Below are 19129 nucleotides of genomic sequence, written 5' to 3'. Positions count from 1 at the left end.
GAAACATCAGCAAGAGACCCAGTCAGAGTTCAGTCTCATAAAACATTGACTTGCTTAAGAAATGGTGTGTAGTGTTGATATGTGAGCTTGAACGAAATACAGGAGCAAAGGTTACTTCCACTGAAATTATTTTTGGCTCAGCACTTTGTTCATTAATGCAAATATGACTTCCTCTTAGTCCTCATCATACAAAGTCAAAAATAGACTGGCAACAAAGACTTTGAAAGCATGTTCATATATTCATTTTAATTGATATGTTGAGTTCATGTTCATAAGCTCTCTGCTGTTACACAACATGATTAAAACCAGTTAGGCAGGTTGCCTTATGAGACTGCCTGAGAGAAACTTTGACGCAGTTTGCTTTGTTGTGTCACTGCAGACAGTCAGTGCTGTGCGGACTGGCTGTAAAATCTGCCTGAATACCTGTTTTCTTAAAACATTTTCAGGATATATTTCATCCACTGACTTCTGCAGAGCCCTCGGGGTTGTTCAATTGTTCACTGATAACTTGGCTATGAAAAGAGAAGACCAGCAAAAATGGAAAATGAGCTTGGTGAGTTAATCAAACAGTTCTTTTAATAATTTTCAGAAATGGTGGTCTGTTTATTTGAACCTGCTTTGAGATGCAATACGTTAAAGCTTAACTACTTCATTATGAGAACCTGATATGTTGTATAAATTAAATCCACTCTCAATATAATCTTCTTTATATTAATATTATGTATTGCTTTATTGCCCAGTGCAACATGCAGATCTGTTTTGAGGTGAAATCAGCTTGTTCCAGCAACAGTCATTATTACCATATAAACAATTAATATGGTAAAACAATACGAACAGTCTTCATATGCATATACAAGAAAACAACACTTAAACACAATGAAACCTGTAAAACTAGTTAGATCGGTTCATTGTCAGCAAGGACACAAAACACATTTGATTCCATCTTAGTTATCAGAACCAGTATCTTCCTTACAGGTCAAACTTCTCCCCAACGGTTTCATGTAAACACTGAGTCATAAGCAGAAATAGAAACACCAATGCAAATGTTCTGCAAAAATACCAGTTTTGTGTAATTTAGCGTTTTTACTTTTTTATGCTGTGATTCAGCTCTAAGCTCTGAGGCTGTAGTTAGTGTAGATTAATTGGGCGCTTATACACACACACACACACACACACACACACACACACACACACACACACACACACACACACACACACACACACACACACACACACACACACACACAAACACAAACACACATTTGATTATAACTATAACACCACTATAAAGTACAGTCTCTCAACATAGAAGTGAATCATCTTTAGAAAAGCAAGATAGTAGACCCCCCCAAAAAAACATTTGGAGAAATGAAACATTTGGTTATTGTGTTGCACTGCACTACATCATACAAGTATTTTGATTTTCTATTTTTTGTTGATCTTTTTGTCTAAGTAGCTTCTTTTAACGTCGAAATGATTTGTTTTGGTTCAGGGTCATTCTAAAAATGATTCCATTATTTGGTCATGTCTCACCTTACTGTTATTTTTCAAACTGTCTCTCAAATAAAAGGGATTAATAAAGTCAAAAATAACTCTGCCATAAAATCCCAGAGGAACAACAGAAGCAAAGGTTTACCGGAGCATCCACCTTCTGTCAGTCATCTGAAGCAGAAGAAACCGGGTCATTGTAGTTTTGGTCGTTTTCTCACCTTAATTGACTGTGTTCTCCTCAGTATGAAATCTGATTACTTCCTTTTACTGAAGTTTCTCCGCCAGTTTGATAACAAAATGCATTATCATCAAGCCAAAGAAGCCGTTTCACAATGCTTTTGAAAACATCTTGGTGAAACTGTCTATTTCTTCACTTCTGGTCCATAAAGTGACACTATCAAGTTTTCCTTTGTCTTCCAGGGGAGAAAGAGATCAGACTCATCCTGATTGGTGGGAGATGGGCTGGCAAGAGCTCTTCTGGCAACACCATACTGAGAGAGGAAAGGTTTGAGTGTGGCAGAACAAGAACAATCCAGTCTGAGGTAAGACATGGAGACGTTGATGGCAGGAAGCTCATCGTGGTGGATGCTCCAGGATGGAACAGCTCCCTCTCCCTCACTGAGATCCCAGAGAGAGACAAGCAAACATTTAAGCTCAATGCGTCCAAGTGTCCACCTGGACCAAATGTCTTCCTCCTTGTTATTCCCATAGACTGCGCTTTCACTGCGGAGCAGAAAAGGATTGTGGAGGAGCACATGAAGCTCCTGGAAAAGCGTGTTTGGAAATATACCATGGTACTGTTCACCTGTGGAGATTTCCTCGGGAAGAGGACAATAGAGCAACACATTGAGAGTGAGGGAGATGCACTGAAGTGGTTAATAGAAAGATGCAGGAACAGGTACCACGTGTTCAATAACAAGGAGAACTATAACTCAACTCAGGTGACACAGCTGCTGGAGAAGATAGAGGAGATGGTGGGGCACAACAAGAGCAGCTATTACGAGGTAGAAGAACAGATATTTAACATCATTAGAGAGAAGCAACGAGAAGTGGCTGAAAGGGCGGAAAAGAGACGGAGAAGGGCCGAGGAACAAAGACAAGAAATGAAGATACTCATTCAAGGTGAATGTGACAGTGGCAACGCGTCCTGTAGCTCATTCAATACACTGTATGATGGTTTAAAGCTTTAAAGCTTTAAATTACTTTCAGAATATAATACCACTCTCTGTATGGTAAACATGAAATTACTTCCAACATATGGTTAGCTTAGCTTAGCATAAAGACTGAAACCAGGTGGAAACTAGTTCGGAAGATAACAAATCCACCTACCAGCATTGCATAGTTACAAACGGATATGTTCAGTTTACTGCTCATCACAAAAATGGGAACATCCAATGAACACACTCTTTTAGTTCTAGATAAACATCCCAATGAGGGCAAACAAATCCAACAGGGAGCTGGCAAAATCCAAAGTGCTGTACATTAGTCAGGTCCAAGAAAGAAGGGACAAGTGGTCTGGGAGCTAGCAACTACAGGGGTCACCAGCCAGCCAGTTACACTCAGACCCCACTGAGAGCCTGCTTCAGCTCTTTCAAGAGACCGGTCTTGTAGACAAGAGGCTTCAATTCCCTGTTGTCCATTACAAAATGAACAGGTACATGTGGTTATCCGAATTGTTTTCCTGTGGGGTGTTATGGAGTCTCTCTCACCAAGACAACGAGACTAGTAGTCTCCCACAATTCCAGAAAACCAAAGACGAGATTTAACTTAACAATTTCTTTCTTCTTTCATGGACTCAACAAACAAAAACATGTTAATTAGTGAGCTTTAGCTGATGGAAGACGAGTTTATGCATTCTTTATGCTAAGCTAAACTAACTGCCTGTTTGCCCCAGCCATATATTTAGTGTACAGACAAAAGAGTATGTTTTTCACAGTGTTGAACTAGCCTTTAAACATTTTGTGAAGAGAACCTGGTAAGTGTTATTTATTTTATCCATTCATTTATTTTACTATGGTCAATGTACTAATGTATTTTCATTCTTTCATTAGCTAAGTTTAATAATGTATTGTATAAATTGCTGTAAGCTCCTTGACTAATAAAGCTTTGTTTTGTCTAACAGAAGAGAGAAAAACCATCCCAAAACTCCAGATAATTCTCTTGGGAAGCCGAAGTGTTGGGAAAACGTCAGTAGGGAACACTATCCTGGGAATCATGGAACAAGAAGATGGAAGAAGAACGGCGCAGTCAGTGGCACGGCATGGTTTTGTGGGTAAAACTGAAATAACTCTGGTTGACACACCAGGTTGGTGGAAAAGCCTCCGAGCGTTCGACACTCTTGAGGCAATCAAAGAGGAAGTGATGCGCAGCATGTTCCTGTGCCCCCCTGGGCCTCACGTCTTCCTGCTGGTGATAGACGCAGATGCATCCTTCAAGGCCAAACACTTAGATGCAGTGACAACACACATGGAGCTTCTCGGAGAAGGAGTGTGGAGACACACTGTTGTAGTTTTCACCAGGGGAGACTGGCTGGGACCAAATACCATAGAGCAGTACATCGAAGGGGAGGGAGAGGCCATTCAGTCTCTAGTTGAACAATGTGGAAACAGATATCATGTCATTGATAACAAGAAAGCAGATGAAACTCAAATCACAGAGCTACTGGAGAAAATTACTTGGACTGTGGCTGGAAATGGTTGGAGCCATTTTTTTCCAGATGAGAAGATATTTCTAACTATTGAAGAGAAAACACGAAGAGTAGAAGAAGGAGCGCGATTGAGGCAAAGTCAAGTCAAGGCCAAAAGAAAATCCCTGAGAGGTACGGTTCAGTCATCGAGCATTAATGTCACAAGTAAATAAGTGTGGCATTGTGAGAGCTGTTTCCACATTATGAGTGTAAACAGACACAAGAGGAAAGACAATTACAGAAGTACAAGAAGAGTGCTGCAGTTAATACTAATCTTATGAAGCAAGGCTGGTCAGTTTAACACTTTTGTTCAGACTGAAATATTTCAGTCAAAGCACTTTTGTTTATGATCAAATACCTGAAAAACTATTAGCATTCCAATCAGCCACAGCTATTGTGTTCAGATCTAATTAGCAAATGTAAGCACATTAACCCCTTATCCGCAGAGCATGTGTGAGCAGTGCTTGAAGTTTGTCTCACAACAGCTCCGGCTAGCATCCCTGCAGCATCCACACAAAGAGTGTTTTTATTGCGCTGCTGCCAGCCCTATCTTTCTACGTCAAGTGTCCCTTTGATAAATAGAGTACATTAAAAGCCTTGTTAACAGAAATGCTAAAAGATCCAGGATATACGAATGGAAACTGCTGTCAGTCTGTCTCGGTCAGTGGCCGTTTGTTAACTGTAGTCACAGCCCTGTTGCTCATGTTCCGTACTCAGTCTGTAGGCACAAGCAAGCATCAGCATTGGCCATATACTAGACTGAAAAAAAATAACAGTCATATTTAGAATAACGCTATTATCTGCAGTGTTCCTGTATTTTAATCAGGCTGGATGTTTCTCTTTGGGCCACCAATTGAAAAACCTGGTAACCTTCAAAACTCAATAAAAATGCAATGACAGCTGTTTTCTTTTCAGGTTCCAAAGATGAATTGCGGGAACTGAGGATTGTGATGCTTGGTCAGAAGACATCTGGAAAGAGTGCAACAAGAAACAACCTCCTGCGTAAGGATGTGTTTGCCACCTGTGCGAATACGCACTGTCAGGTGGAGGAAGGGGAAGTTGCTGGCAGAAGGATCACAGTGATCGACTCCCTGGGCTGGTATGAGGAGTCCTCCCTCTGCACTAAAGAAATGGACAAAGAAATTGTTCGAGGTCTGTCGATGAGCCCGTTAGGCGTTCATGCTGTTCTGCTGGTTGTCCCCTTGGACCTGGCGTTCAGAGAAGCTCAACAGGTCGCTCTGGAGGAACACATGAACCTCTTGGATGCCAGTGTCTGGAAACACACAATGGTTCTGTTCACATATGGAGACAAACTAGCAGATAAATCCGTAGAGGAACACATTGAAAGGGAGCATCGAGCTCTACGCTGGTTGGTTGACAAGTGTGAGAACAAATACCATGTTGTGAACAATATGAAGAGAGCTGATCTGAATCAGGTTACCGAGCTGTTTGAGAAGATAGAGGAAATGGTGGCAGGGAACAGCGGCCGGCTCTTCTGCCCTGACATGAACAACATCGACCTGAATATTGAAGAGAAGTTCAGGAGAAGGCAGCTCAAACATGTGCTGAAGCAGCGGCTGGAGGAGGAGTACAGGCGGAGGGAGCTGGAGATGATGATGGGCTTCAGGGAAAAACTCCTCGAGCTGCAAGCTGATATCAGGGGGAGTGTGACAAGCACTAAATCCAAGTCCCTGAGTGAGTATTACACTGGGATGGGGATGATTAATGAGTTAGTTTTTTCCATCATAATATAAATATCCTGTTGCGCTAATCATTTGTTTTAATGATCAATTGTTAGTTGGTGACATGGCCAAACTCAAAGCCAAGGGTGTTGGTCAGAAAAAGAAAGATGGAAAGGAGAAGAAGGAAATCATAGGAGAAAAAATCAGCCAGGAAATTGAAAAGCTGGATAAGGACATAATGAGAGCCACAGATTGTCTTCGGAAAAGCAAGGATCTTCTGTTCGAGGACTGTAAGTAAAAATGGTTTAATATCTAGCATTCACACTGAGCACAGTGTTACAGTCAAATATGTGTTTTGTTTAATTTACAGTCAAAGGAGACAGTCTAGCACCATCTATTGCTCAGTCTTCTCCAGAGAGGAGAATATCAACCAGCCACTTTGAAAATATTCTACAATGGCTGTCCACACTTCAGATCAGCACAAATGTTGAGAACCAGCTGACCCTCAACTTCTCTCAGACATCAGGTTATGGATCTGAGCTACCACAGGACGACGTGGTCTCTGACACAGAAGCTGATATTTCTGAATGAATCATCTCAATAGGCTAAAAACATCCTGTTACTGAAGTTTCACTATTCATTGTGTCACAAGTGTCTGTCAGTCTGTGGTAATTTGGCCGGCTGTAGTCAGAAGTATTCTTGGTTTTGGTAGACACTTTACAAACATTCCAATCATTAAACTGTATAACTATATTTCCCATTATTTTTAGGTAATGTATTATATCCCCGTCTTCTACAATACACTAATTACTCAATACATTGTCTCCATTATGTACCAAACATTATTATTTGATGTGATAGCCAGTTGTAATGGGCACATCTAACCTGTATAGAGACTGTTTTTTATTTATTTTATTTGCCCAAGAAAGTAATCCAAGGTGAAGGGAAGGCAATCTGGAAACCTTACTGGATTTGTATTCATGTGGAAGCTGCAGCGAGATGATAAAATTCAGCACATAATGTACATTTTCTCTCTATTTTGAAAAGGAAAGACCATATCTTTGCAATTTACTGTCAGAGTGTACTGTGGAAATTCCACTAATTTAATTAAAACAAATAAGTAGTACCAGAAGTATAATGTGTACAGTATTTAGTTACATTTTGAAACTAAAATATCAGCTGATTTTGTCATGCATAGTATATTATAACTAACTATAAAGCATGTTTTATTGTTATGTTGGGGGATTTTTATTATTTTATTGTTATGAATGAAAATGGAAAGGAAAATGCATTTTCCTCATGGTTATCTGACATCTGTCAGAGGAAGGTATGCCCTAAAGTTAAGGATATCGATTTGCCAACATGTCAACAGAATACAGATGTTTGTTGTGCCACTGAAAGCATCTGTTCATGTCATCAATTTCTTCCTCTGCACAAATCAATACATAAGTCATCTGTTTCAGTTTAGACCAAGACACTCTTCTTCCCCTCATTAAAAAGTGTAAGTTGGTACAATTTCAAAGAGAAAGTTAACTCCCACTCGCAATAAAGCTTTTTTCCCACGCACTGAGTGTGATAATACAATGTGGCCTATTATATGTATTATGTATGTAATAAACAGTATGAACAGGGATGTATTGTTGAGGTGGGAAATAGACATCTTTTGGTGGAGCCCAATCGACACCAGATTTTTGTGCCAATATGGATGTACATATTCTAAATTATATTTTTGGCATTTTGCTTTATTTGACATAACAGTAGAGAGCGACAGGAAAGGCAGGGGAGAGAGGAGATGACAGGCATTGAACCCAGGCCGCTGCAGTATGGGCTCAACTGAAATATATAATGCCAACAATCTGTGATAAGCCAATATCGGCCAACATATTGACACATTTATCAGTCTAGCTCTAGCATGAGCTCATAAACACATAAAGCTCTACTGTATTGGAGTAAAGCCAATATTTGCCAACTTTGTATGATAATCTTAAGAAAACTACCACAGATTTTCTAGTCATCATAAAAATACTTGATAGATAATATTAAAATATTTGAGCAGAATGTGTGTGTGTTGTCAAATTTGTTGTCAAAATGTAGGCCTAATTCAGAAACTGGAATTAAAGTCTGTCCTTTTACTCTTACCAATGTGTTTTTTAGTGGATGCATCTCATTTTCATATTCGTTAAGTTTTGGAGTTTTGTGGGATTTAACACCACCACAAACGACTATTTCTGTACAAGATATGTATCTTCAGATACAGCTGGTCAGTTAAGTTTATCTGTGCTGCAAAACAACGCGGTTTGTGTCTTCATCAGCACCTCGGTCCAGCTACAACCTCTGCATGTATATGCATACAATACACAGAGAACTCCAAGACTGACTTCTAATGCACCGACGCTACTTTTATATTAGTCTCACTATAAAATGTATAAACACTCAAGTCATAAATCTATGCGTGGTTAATACTAATTAGAAATTGTCAGAAGTCCTGTTTATTTATTTATTTATGACCTATTTTCTGTTTTGGGTCAGATTCAGTTACTGAATACAAATTTCATGGCAATTTTTGTAATTAGTCGGCTAACAAAATCCACTGGATTACAAAAAAAGCAGTCTAATTGGAATCATTTTGGATTACTTTAAAATCAAAGATTGAAAAATGGACAAAGCCACAAATATATTTGTTTCTCTTTAAACATCTCGAAACATTTTCAGTGCAAATACATTTGCATTTGCGCACAGACTGATTGTCTTTAAAAACTATTCATGAAAAGATGTAATACATTTACATTTAAATTGTACTATTAAAACAACAATGAATAAGAAATAAATAATGACAAAGTTATTACATTTTTTTAATGGATTTGCAAAATCCATTTTAACAGGCTTTAAAGTTTTACTTTGATTGCATTTCTGTTTCAGTTTTTACAGCATCTGTTGATTACTTTAATTTAAAGAACTGTGTCTCACACTTGAAATCAAACAAGATGGAAACCCACAAAGCAGTAACAGGAGCACTGAATGGTACACAGCCAGGAAAATGTTTGGACTTTAGCCTTTTGTTACCTGGGAAGTGTGTTTCTTCTGTTTGCGTCAGTGACAGCATTTGTTTTAGTGGCAGTGACGGAGGAGAATAGAGGAGGTGAAATGGGCTAGGATGACAAAAATAATAAACTGGAACAATTACACATTGCAGGGTAGCATAGATTTGTTTTGTCTGCCCTCTTCTGGCGACTTAATGAACCAACACTGTCTATGGCTCGCTCTCTCTCTCTCTCTCTCTCTCTCTCTCTCTCTCTCTCTCTCTCTCACACACACACACACACACACACACACACACACACACACACACACACACACACACACACAGTATGGTTTAGTCTCAGCACCTTTATCAAACTCTGCATTTTCATTGAGGAAGTTCTGATAAACCCACCGTACGCCAGCTGCTCACTACCAAACAGCAAACACACAGTTCTTATTATTTTAAGCAGTCTTTAGTAAATGGCTGCACTTATATAAACTTTGTGTAGTTGTGTGCAAAAATAACTAAAGCTGTCTCATAAATGTTGTGGAGAATTAAGCAGCATAAAATGGAAATATACTCAAGTACAAGTATCTCTGAATAGAAGTACAGTACTTGAGTAAATGTACTTAGTTACATTCCATCATTGCTGAATTGCCATTTGGTTTTGAATGAATTTGTTATTAATTTAATTTTATTATAAATAAACTATTGTTATGTTTTTTACTGACTTATGACTGAATTCTTACAATAGTTATTCCTGTTAGTGCAATAGCCTGTTTCCTACTTCCTTCCCCTCTACTTGGTCACTCCCCAGTCTCTGCTGTGAGTCAGTAAGTCAAAGATCAAATATCATCACTGTCCATATTCTAATGCACTGTTTGAACTGTTATTTCACAATCCACCAGATGCTAATTTAGGGTCTGGATTTAAATTATGCCATTTCTTATAGAGACCCATAACCATAATGTATCTGTCAGGATAATTATGACAGCGTGATGCATGACTCATCTTTGAATATATTATACATTTGATTTAAATGAAATATACACATACATACATACATACATACATACATGCATACATACATATTCATATTCATATTCATATTCATATTCATATACATATACATATTTTTGGTTTTGATTTAATAAATTCCAAAGTGCTATTTGGCATTTCATTTACAGTTTTTGTAGTTTGTATTGCCTGGAGGGAACAACGTACTGTAAGTCAGTGCGCAGAGACACAGAGAAGTACATCAAAATTACACATGCAGACACAGTCTGCCAAAACCATGTAGGAAAAGGAGAATTTTTAGTCTCTGTTTCCAAAGATATGCTGTGGCACAGAGAGGTTACAGAGTTCTGGTTAGGACGGAGACTGAAATGTGTACAGCTGTGCTTCAGTATAACAAGGTAAGCTGATGGAAAATCTGCCACCATCTGCAAAAACATCACAAAAGTCTGAGTTCAGTCTCATAAAAAATTGACTTGAAATGTTTTTTTATCTGAGCTTGAACTCTGCAACAACGAAATACAGGAGCACTGACATTATTTTCAGCTCAGCACTTTGTTCATTAATATATGCAAATATGCCACAGCCACACAGGGTAACAGCACCCCAGCTCACGCTCACCTCACCTCATTAGTTGTTATCTAACACAGGTTAATCTCATTTGCAGTCAACCTCACCCAAACAATTAACATTACACACTTTGTTTGATTTGAAATCTGTTGGTTTATTTGCTTATTAACCTTACATTGTTTTATGTGCACACATTTTAACACTGGATGGTTACACAAGAGGTTTCCTGTTATATGAATAATTTGTTTCTTTGTCTTTTGAGCACTTTGAAACACTTCCCTCTGCCCATCAGGACCAAAACCTCACGTCGGAAAACAGTTTCTTTCCATCTGCAGCTGGTCTCATTATTCCTGTACAGTTTAGATCTTTCTAATTTTATCTTTATTTATTATATTTTAACTTTTGTGTGATTTTTATGCACCAACGCACCAAGGGAATTCCTTGTACTTGTAAAAACTTACTTGGCAATAAACCCAATTCTGATTCTGATTCTGATTTTACCTTGGTTGTTGGGGGCGGTTCCTTCCTAGTGAAGCAAAAGGCGTGGCTGAGGGTGCAGCTTATTGGGCCAAAACACATGCTAATATGTCAATCAATTAACACTTTAGTGGCTGTTTGAGTTAGTTATATTTTGTTGACCTCTTTATAGGCCTAGTTATTAAATTCTTGGTTCATATTTGTTTGGCATTTTTTGGGTTAATAATAACCCAGTTTGTTTTAAAAAAAACATTTTCTCATTGCTTCACTGCTTGGTTTATTACACTCATTGGCATACACAGTCAAACATAGACTCCCCAAATAGTCAGACAACAAAGACTTTGAAAGCATGTTTACATATTCTGCAGACGTTTGTTATTCATTTTAATTGATATGTTGAGTTCATGTTCATAAGCTCTCTGCTGTTACACAACATGAGTAAAACCAGTTAGGCAGGTTGCCTTATGAGACTGCCTGAGAGAAACTTTGACGCAGTTTGCTTTGTTGTGTCACTGCAGACAGTCAGTGCTGTGCGGACTGGCTGTAAAAACTGCCTGAATACCTGTTTTCTTAAAACATTTTCAGGATATATTTCATCCACTGACTTCTGCAGAGCCCTCGGTGTTGTTCAATTGTTCACTGATAACTTGGCTATGAAAAGAGAAGACCAGCAAAAATGGAAAATGAGCTTGGTGAGTTAATCAAACTGTTCTTTTAAGCATAAATGGATTTCTGTATATTTGAACCTGCTTTGAGATACAATACGTTAAAGCTTAACTACTTCATTATGAGGACCTGATATGTTGTATAAATAAATAAATCCACTCTCAATGTAATCTTCTTTATATTAATATTATGTATTGCTTTATTGCCCAGTGCAACATGCAGATCTGTTTTAAGGTGAAATCAGCTTGTTCCAGCAACAGTCATTATTAACATATTAATAATTAATAAGGTAAAATAATAAAAGTCTTTGTATGCATTTACAAGAAACAAGACTGAAACCTGTAAAACCAGTTAGATCGGTTCATTGCCAGTAAGGATACAAAACACATTTGATTCCATCTTCCTTACAGGTCAAACTCCACCCCAACGGTTTCATGTAAACACTGAGTCATAAGCAGAAATAGTAACACAACTAGATAAGGAATGTTGAACTGTTGTTGAAGCTAGCTGTATTTGTAGTGTATTTTGTGTGTGTATATATAATATAGTATAGTATATATAATAATAAGTAGCTTAAGTAACTAAAACAGTAGTGTTGTTGATAGATTCAGGTCCAAATCTGGACATTTTATTGCAAAGTATTTGACTCTACATATTTTGCTATAAAAAAGTCTTTGTATGCATTTACAAGAAAACAAGACTGAAACCTGTAAAACCAGTTAGATTGGTTCATTGCCAGTAAGGATACAAAACACATTATGTCTCCACTCTGCAGACTGACACAGCAGAGTTAGCCTTTCTGAGCTTCTTAGCTTAGTTCATGTTACACAGGTAGCCCTCGAAAAGTTTACAAACTGCCATAAATGTGCTTATAGTGACTGTGAAAGTTCCAGCAGACTCTCTGAGTTCCCAGCGTGAACACAGAGTCTGACAAGAGCTGCTCATGGCTGCCACTACTGGTAGCTGTACTCTGTCACTCTGGCCGGTGTTGCTGCCCCTATTTGATTCTCTCTGCTGCATTTTTTAAATTTGCTGGGAGGGAGGGAGCTAGCAGGATTTAGATCTGGTTACTCTTTAAAGGTTTGTAACAATTAGGATGATCTATTGGCAGACATGGAATAAGATATTCATAGGTATGTTTTCATTAGTGTATAATCACCAGAAAATAAGAATCAGTGTGTTTTTGTTACCTTAGAATAAGAAGTATTTTTCAGAGGACTCTTCCACAGAGTCCGCCATGTTGAACCGTCATGTTTCTACAGTAGCTAGAACAGACAAACCAAACACACTGTTTGTAAGTATGGCCTTTTGTGGCCCCTGTAGTTTCTCCATATATCCACATAAATAGAAAGCTAAGCTGTACTCAAATGATCTTTAACATGCTTGCCACTAAAACCAACACACCCGTCCATTAAAAGAAGTAAGGACAAAAACAAATTTAAGAAATTAAGAATGTGATTATTGCGTTGCAATAAATTAGATAAGTATTTTGTTTAGTCACTCACTGTATTGCATATTCTTCATCACAGCACACAGCGCAAGTGACAATGGGAGGCTGTGAGTCATTCTCAGCTGATTTTGTTGATCTTTTTTTCTATGTAGCTTCTTTTAACGTGCTCAAAATGATTTGTTTTGGTTCAGGATCATTCTAAAAATGTCTGACTTTTGTCTCACCTTACTATTCTTCATACTCTGTCTCTCAAATGAAAGTCAAAAATAACTTCCACAAACCTCAGAAGATCAACACAAGCAGTCAAGTACAAGTTTACTCGAGCATCCCCCTTCTGTCAGTCATCTAAAGCAGCAGAAACCCAGTGTGATAACCCACTCATTCTAGTTTTGGTGATTTTCTCATCTTATCTTCTTTGTATTAAAGTTTCTCTGCCAATTTGATAACAAAATGCATTCTCATCAAGCCAAAGAAGCAGTTTCACAATGTTATTGAAAACCTAACATCTTGGTAAAACTGTCTCTATTTCTTCACTTCTGGTCCATAAAGTGACACTATCAAGTTTTCATTTGTCTTCCAGGGGAGAAAGAGATCAGACTCATCCTGATTGGTGGGAGATGGGCTGGCAAGAGCTCTTCTGGCAACACCATACTGGGAGAGGAAAGGTTTGAGTGTGGCCGAACCAGAACAATCCAGTCTGAGGTAAGACATGGAGACGTCGATGGCAGGAAGCTCATCGTGGTGGATGCTCCAGGATGGAACAGCTCCCTCTCCCTCACTGAGATCCCAGAGAGAGACAAGCAAACATTTAAGCTCAATGCGTCCAAGTGTCCACCTGGACCAAATGTCTTCCTCCTTGTTATTCCCATAGACTGTGCTTTCACTGCGGAGCAGAAAAGGATTGTGGAGGAGCACATGAAGCTCCTGGAAAAGCGTGTTTGGAAATATACCATGGTACTGTTCACCTGTGGAGATTTCCTCGGGAAGAGGATGATAGAGCAACACATTGAGAGTGAGGGAGATGCACTGAAGTGGTTAATAGAAAGATGCAGTAACAGGTACCACGTGTTCAATAACAAGGAGAGATATAACTCAACTCAGGTGACACAGCTGCTGGAGAAGATAGAGGAGATGGTGGAGCACAACAATGGCAGCTATTACGAGGTAGAAGAACAGATATTTAACATCATTAGAGAGAAGCAACGAGAAGTGGCTGAAAGGGCGGAAAAGAGACGGAAAAGGGCAGAGGAACAAAGACAAGAAATGAAGATACTCATTCAAGGTGAATGTGACAGAATAACCCTGTATCGATGCCAAAGTAATACAACAATAAATATGTAATGTCTGGTTACACTTTCAAAATAAAGGTCACAGATAGAGGTCGCAGTTTGGCTACAAACTACAAACTACTTGGTTAGGTTTAGCAAAAGATTGTAAGTTAGGTTATGTACCTGACGTAAGCTATGTTACACAAGTAAAGTTACATATATTAAGTCGACACTGACTTCTGATTTCAAACGGGACACAACCTATGAAAATTAATGATTTTATTTTAAAAGTATTTCCCAAGTGCTATTAAACAGAACAAAGAATTTTTAACACAGCTTTTTTAAACATCCTAGTTTTATTTTGGATGCTTACATTATTTTACTTTGCACACAGAAACGAAATTATTTCACAAAAACCAAAACCTATCAAGGTCAAAATTATTAGCCCCCTTAAGAATTGACCTTTTTATTGAGCCATAGCACAAACCACTGTTGTGCAATGATGCTTTAACTTTGTAATGCTGAAAGCTTGTAAAATCAATTTAAAACCAAAGGTTATCTCCCAATTTTCACACAGTATAAAAACTTCAGTAAGGGTTTGAGCTGTCACTTGAGAAAGCATCATGCCAAAAACAACAAATATGGTCAGTGTATTGATGGATTTTATTAATACATCTTGTCATTGTCCAGTTAAATATGAATTAATTAGTTGCTTTTTAACCATTTATCAGGCTGCTAGGCTGTTAATAGTTTGGTAAATTCAATAACTTGTATAAATTGCTGTAAGCTCCTTGGCTAATAAAGCTTTGTTTTGTCTAACAGAAGAGAGAAAAACCATCCCAAAACTCCAGATGATTCTCTTGGGGAGCCGAAGTGCTGGGAAAACCTTAGTAGTAAACGCCATCCTGGGAATCATGGAACAAGAAGATGGAAGAAGAACGGCGCAGTCGGTGGCACGGCATGGTTTTGTGGGTAAAACTGAAATAACTCTGGTTGACACACCAGGTTGGTGGAAAGGCTTCCCAGCGTCTGACACTCCTGAAGCAATCAAAGAGGAAGTGATGCGCAGCATGTTCCTGTGCCCCCCTGGGCCTCACGTCTTCCTGCTGGTGATAGACGCAGATGCATCCTTCAATGCCAAACACTTAGATGCAGTGACAACACACATGGAGCTTCTCGGAGAAGGAGTGTGGAGACACACTGTTGTAGTTTTCACCAGGGGAGACTGGCTGGGAAAAAATACCATAGAGCAGTACATCGAAGGGGAGGGAGAGGCCATTCGGTCTCTAGTTGAACAATGTGGAAACAGATATCATGTCATTGATAACAAGAATGCAGATGATGGTACTCAAATCACAGAGCTACTGGAGAAAATCACTTGGACTGTGGCTGGAAATGGTTGGAGCCATTTTTCCCCAGATGAGAAGATATTTCTAACCATTGAAGAGAAAACACGAAGAGTAGAAGAAGGAGCGCGACTGAGGCAAAGTCAAGTCAAGGCCAAAAGAAAAACCCTGAGCGGTACGGTTCAGTCATCGAGCATTAATGTCACAAGTAAATAAGTGTGGCATTGTGAGAGCTGTTTCCACATTATGAGTGTAAACAGACACAAGAGGAAAGGGGGGAAAAAATTCAATTTGTCCAACACTTTGTGACCAAATACCTGAAAAGAATGATATTTCCATCAGCCTCAGCTATACTTTGTGTTTACTGCTAACATACTAAAATAAAATAAAAAACATTATATCAGCTAAACGTCAGCAGGCTAGCATTTTCCATTTATACATATTAGCATGCTGACATTAACATTTATCTCAATGGACTGTTGTTAATAAGTAGGCTGCACCGAACAACTAGCATGGCTGTAGACAGTTAGCCTAAAGCTAACTAAAGCTCAAATATTGATAACAATATCTGTATCGGTATAGGTCTGATGCTAGTTGTAGTCCTTCTCATTACATCAGTGTAGTTCTACTACCATCTATATGGCTAACTATCTATCTTACTAACTAAACTCATGTGCTGTGTTACTGGTGGGGTCCACCTTCCCGGCTCAAGATGTGTTGGCTGCCCATGCACAAGGAATTAAAGGACAATTCCGGCGCAAAATGAACCTGGGGTTAATGACACATGTGTAACGAGTTGGTCCGTTCTCCGGGATATGTTTTCATGCTAATCGACCGTGACCGGTTTTAGCACAAACCGCTAATTAGCTTATAACACTAGTCAACGGGGCACCGAGTAAAGTGAAAAGAAATCGCTTTTTATACCACTAACAAGGTCCTTTAAGTTCAGTATTATCATGTTAGATGACTTTTTTCTATGTCTTCTTTCCTAAAACAATATGTTAAGATGAATTTTCTAAGTCACTGTCGAGGAGTACAGAAGTAAGCTGCTTTATTACCTTGAAAACGCTCTAAACGTTTAAATATACAGTTGTTGTAACATATATTTAAATTGTAGGCTTATTAAAAAAATTAGTATGAAACTATAATAGTATAAAAATACCCCCACGATACTACTGTGGGTTCAAGGTTTTCACCCAGCAATGACAGCTGTTTTCTTCTCAGGTTCCAAAGATGAATTGCGGGAACTGAGGATTGTGATGCTTGGTCAGAAGACATCTGGAAAGAGTGCAACAGGAAACAACCTCCTGCGTAAGGATGTGTTTGCCACCTGTGCGAATACGCACTGTCAGGTGGAGGACGGGGAAGTTGCTGGCAGAAGGATCACAGTGATCGACTCCCCGGGCTGGTATGAGGAGTCCTCCCTCTGCACTAAAGAAATGGACAGAGAAATTGTTCGAGGTCTGTCGGTGAGCCTGTTAGGCGTTCATGCTGTTCTGCTGGTTGTCCCCTTGGACCTGGCGTTCAGAGAAGCTCAACAGGTCGCTCTGGAGGAACACATGAACCTCTTGGATGCCAGTGTCTGGAAACACACAATGGTTCTGTTCACATATGGAGACAAACTAGCAGATAAATCCGTAGAGGAACACATTGAAAGGGAGCATCGAGCTCTACGCTGGTTGGTTGACAAGTGTGAGAACAAATACCATGTTGTGAACAATATGAAGAGAGCTGATCTGAATCAGGTTACCGAGCTGTTTGAGAAGATAGAGGAAATGGTGGCAGGAAACAGCGGCCGGCTCTTCTGCCCTGACATGAACGACATCGACCTGAAAATTGAAGAGAAGTTCAGGAGAAGGCAGCTCAAACATGTGCTGAAGCAGCGGCTGGAGGAGGAGTACAGGCGGAGGGAGCTGGAGATGATGATGGGCTTCAGGGAAAAACTCCTCGAGCTGCAAGCTGATATCAGGGGGAGTGTGACAAGCACTAAATCCAAGTCCCTGGGTGAGTATTACACTGGGATGGGGATGATTAATGAGTTAGTTTTTCCATCGTAATATAAATATCCTGTTGCGCTAATCATTTGTTTTAATGATCAATTGTTAGTTGGTGACATGGCCAAACTCAAAGCCAAGGGTGTTGGTCAGAAAAAGAAAGATGGAAAGGAGAAGAAGGAAATCATAGGAGAAAAAATCAGCCAGGAAATTGAAAAGCTGGATAAGGACATAATGAGAGCCACAGATCGTCTTCGGAACAGCAAGGATTTTCTGTTCGAGGACTGTAAGTAAAAATGGTTTAATATCTAGCATTCACACTGAGCACAATATTACAGTCAAATATGTGTTTTGTTTAATTTACAGTCAAAGGAGACAGTCTAGCACAGTCTGTTGCTCAGTCTTCTCCAGAGAGGAGAATATCAACCAGCCACTTTGAAAATATTCTACAATGGCTGTCCACACTTCAGATCAGCACAAATGTTGAGAACCAGCTGACCCTCAACTTCTCTCAGACGTCAGGTTATGGATCTGTGCTACAACAGGACGACGTGTTCTTTCACACAGAAGCTGATATTTCTGAATGAATTGTTTCGATACACTGAAAACAATGATATAACATACTAAAACAACAATATAATGGAAACTGATCCTTTTATTCTAGCTTAATTCCCCTGTGCCACAAAGGTTGATTTAGTTCTGTGATAATTTGATGGGCTGTAGGTGTTCTTGTTTTGGGGGACAACAGGGTGTGCCTTACAATAAAATATTCCAGTCATTAAACTGATAAATGTATCTATGTTTTCCATATAGATGTCAATACATATTGATGACACATCAACTCCTGTTATTTAAACATCTTAAATAAATTACATTTTTGTTATTCTTCACCCATACAGATATACACAGTGTGTATATAGACATGAAAATAGGCAGTACCAGTATATTTATAATATAATAATATATCAGCAGTGGGCCTATTACTTCTACTACAGTGTACATTTTGAACATCCGTCGGGTGGGCACATACACTAAATGAAACCATGATAATGTTGCCATTTGTAAATTTGATCTCAATAATAATGATGTAGGTCAGTTTTATGTATGTACTATCAAACATTATACTGTCATGTCTGTAAATAATAGTATAGACTATAGTAGACCTGCTCTTTATGAAAAGTGCCCTGAGAGGTAACTTGCTTCGATTTAGTGTTGTATAAATAAAACTGATTTGATATTGACTTCAGTGTTTTCTCCTCACCACCTTTATGGTTTTGTTTAGTACAAGCAACTAAAATTGCTTGGTCAGTCAGTTACAACCGTCAGGAAATTTCCAACCAAATGTTATTTATAGATACCAACCTGAATGTTTATGTTTACCATAAATAATTAATTTCATTAATGACAAAATTCAAGGTATTTCTAGATTTACAGTTATTTTATTATATTTATTTAGTGTTTTT

The 19129-nt window shown here is 38.7% G+C and overlaps 1 protein-coding gene across 4 annotated transcripts; it reads left to right on the top strand.

The window, feature by feature from the left end:
* Window positions 1-354: 354 nt before the first annotated feature.
* Window positions 355-18907, top strand: LOC127350202 (GTPase IMAP family member 8). 4 transcript variants are annotated; one of them, XM_051376571.1, is made up of 7 exons: window positions 355-553; window positions 1912-2613; window positions 3614-4309; window positions 5093-5872; window positions 5976-6149; window positions 6230-6385; window positions 18189-18907. In XM_051376571.1, the coding sequence occupies exons 1-7, from the start codon at window positions 538-540 to the stop codon at window positions 18251-18253; spliced, it is 2589 nt and encodes an 862-aa protein (XP_051232531.1). In that variant the 5' UTR covers window positions 355-537; the 3' UTR covers window positions 18254-18907. The 4 variants fall into 4 exon arrangements, with proteins under 4 accessions (XP_051232531.1, XP_051232532.1, XP_051232529.1 ...); XM_051376572.1 differs by lacking the exon at window positions 18189-18907 and having other exon boundaries at window positions 6230-7997; XM_051376569.1 differs by lacking the exons at window positions 1912-2613; window positions 3614-4309; window positions 5093-5872; window positions 5976-6149; window positions 6230-6385 and adding exons at window positions 13639-14340; window positions 15149-15847; window positions 16897-17676; window positions 17779-17952 and having other exon boundaries at window positions 357-553; window positions 18033-18907.
* Window positions 18908-19129: the final 222 nt, after the last annotated feature.

Source organism: Dicentrarchus labrax, unplaced genomic scaffold, assembly GCF_905237075.1.
Source record: "Dicentrarchus labrax unplaced genomic scaffold, dlabrax2021, whole genome shotgun sequence".
Lineage (NCBI taxonomy): Eukaryota > Metazoa > Chordata > Actinopteri > Moronidae > Dicentrarchus > Dicentrarchus labrax.
Note: the sequence above shows the minus strand (reverse complement) of the source record. Positions and strands in the feature narration are given on the sequence as shown.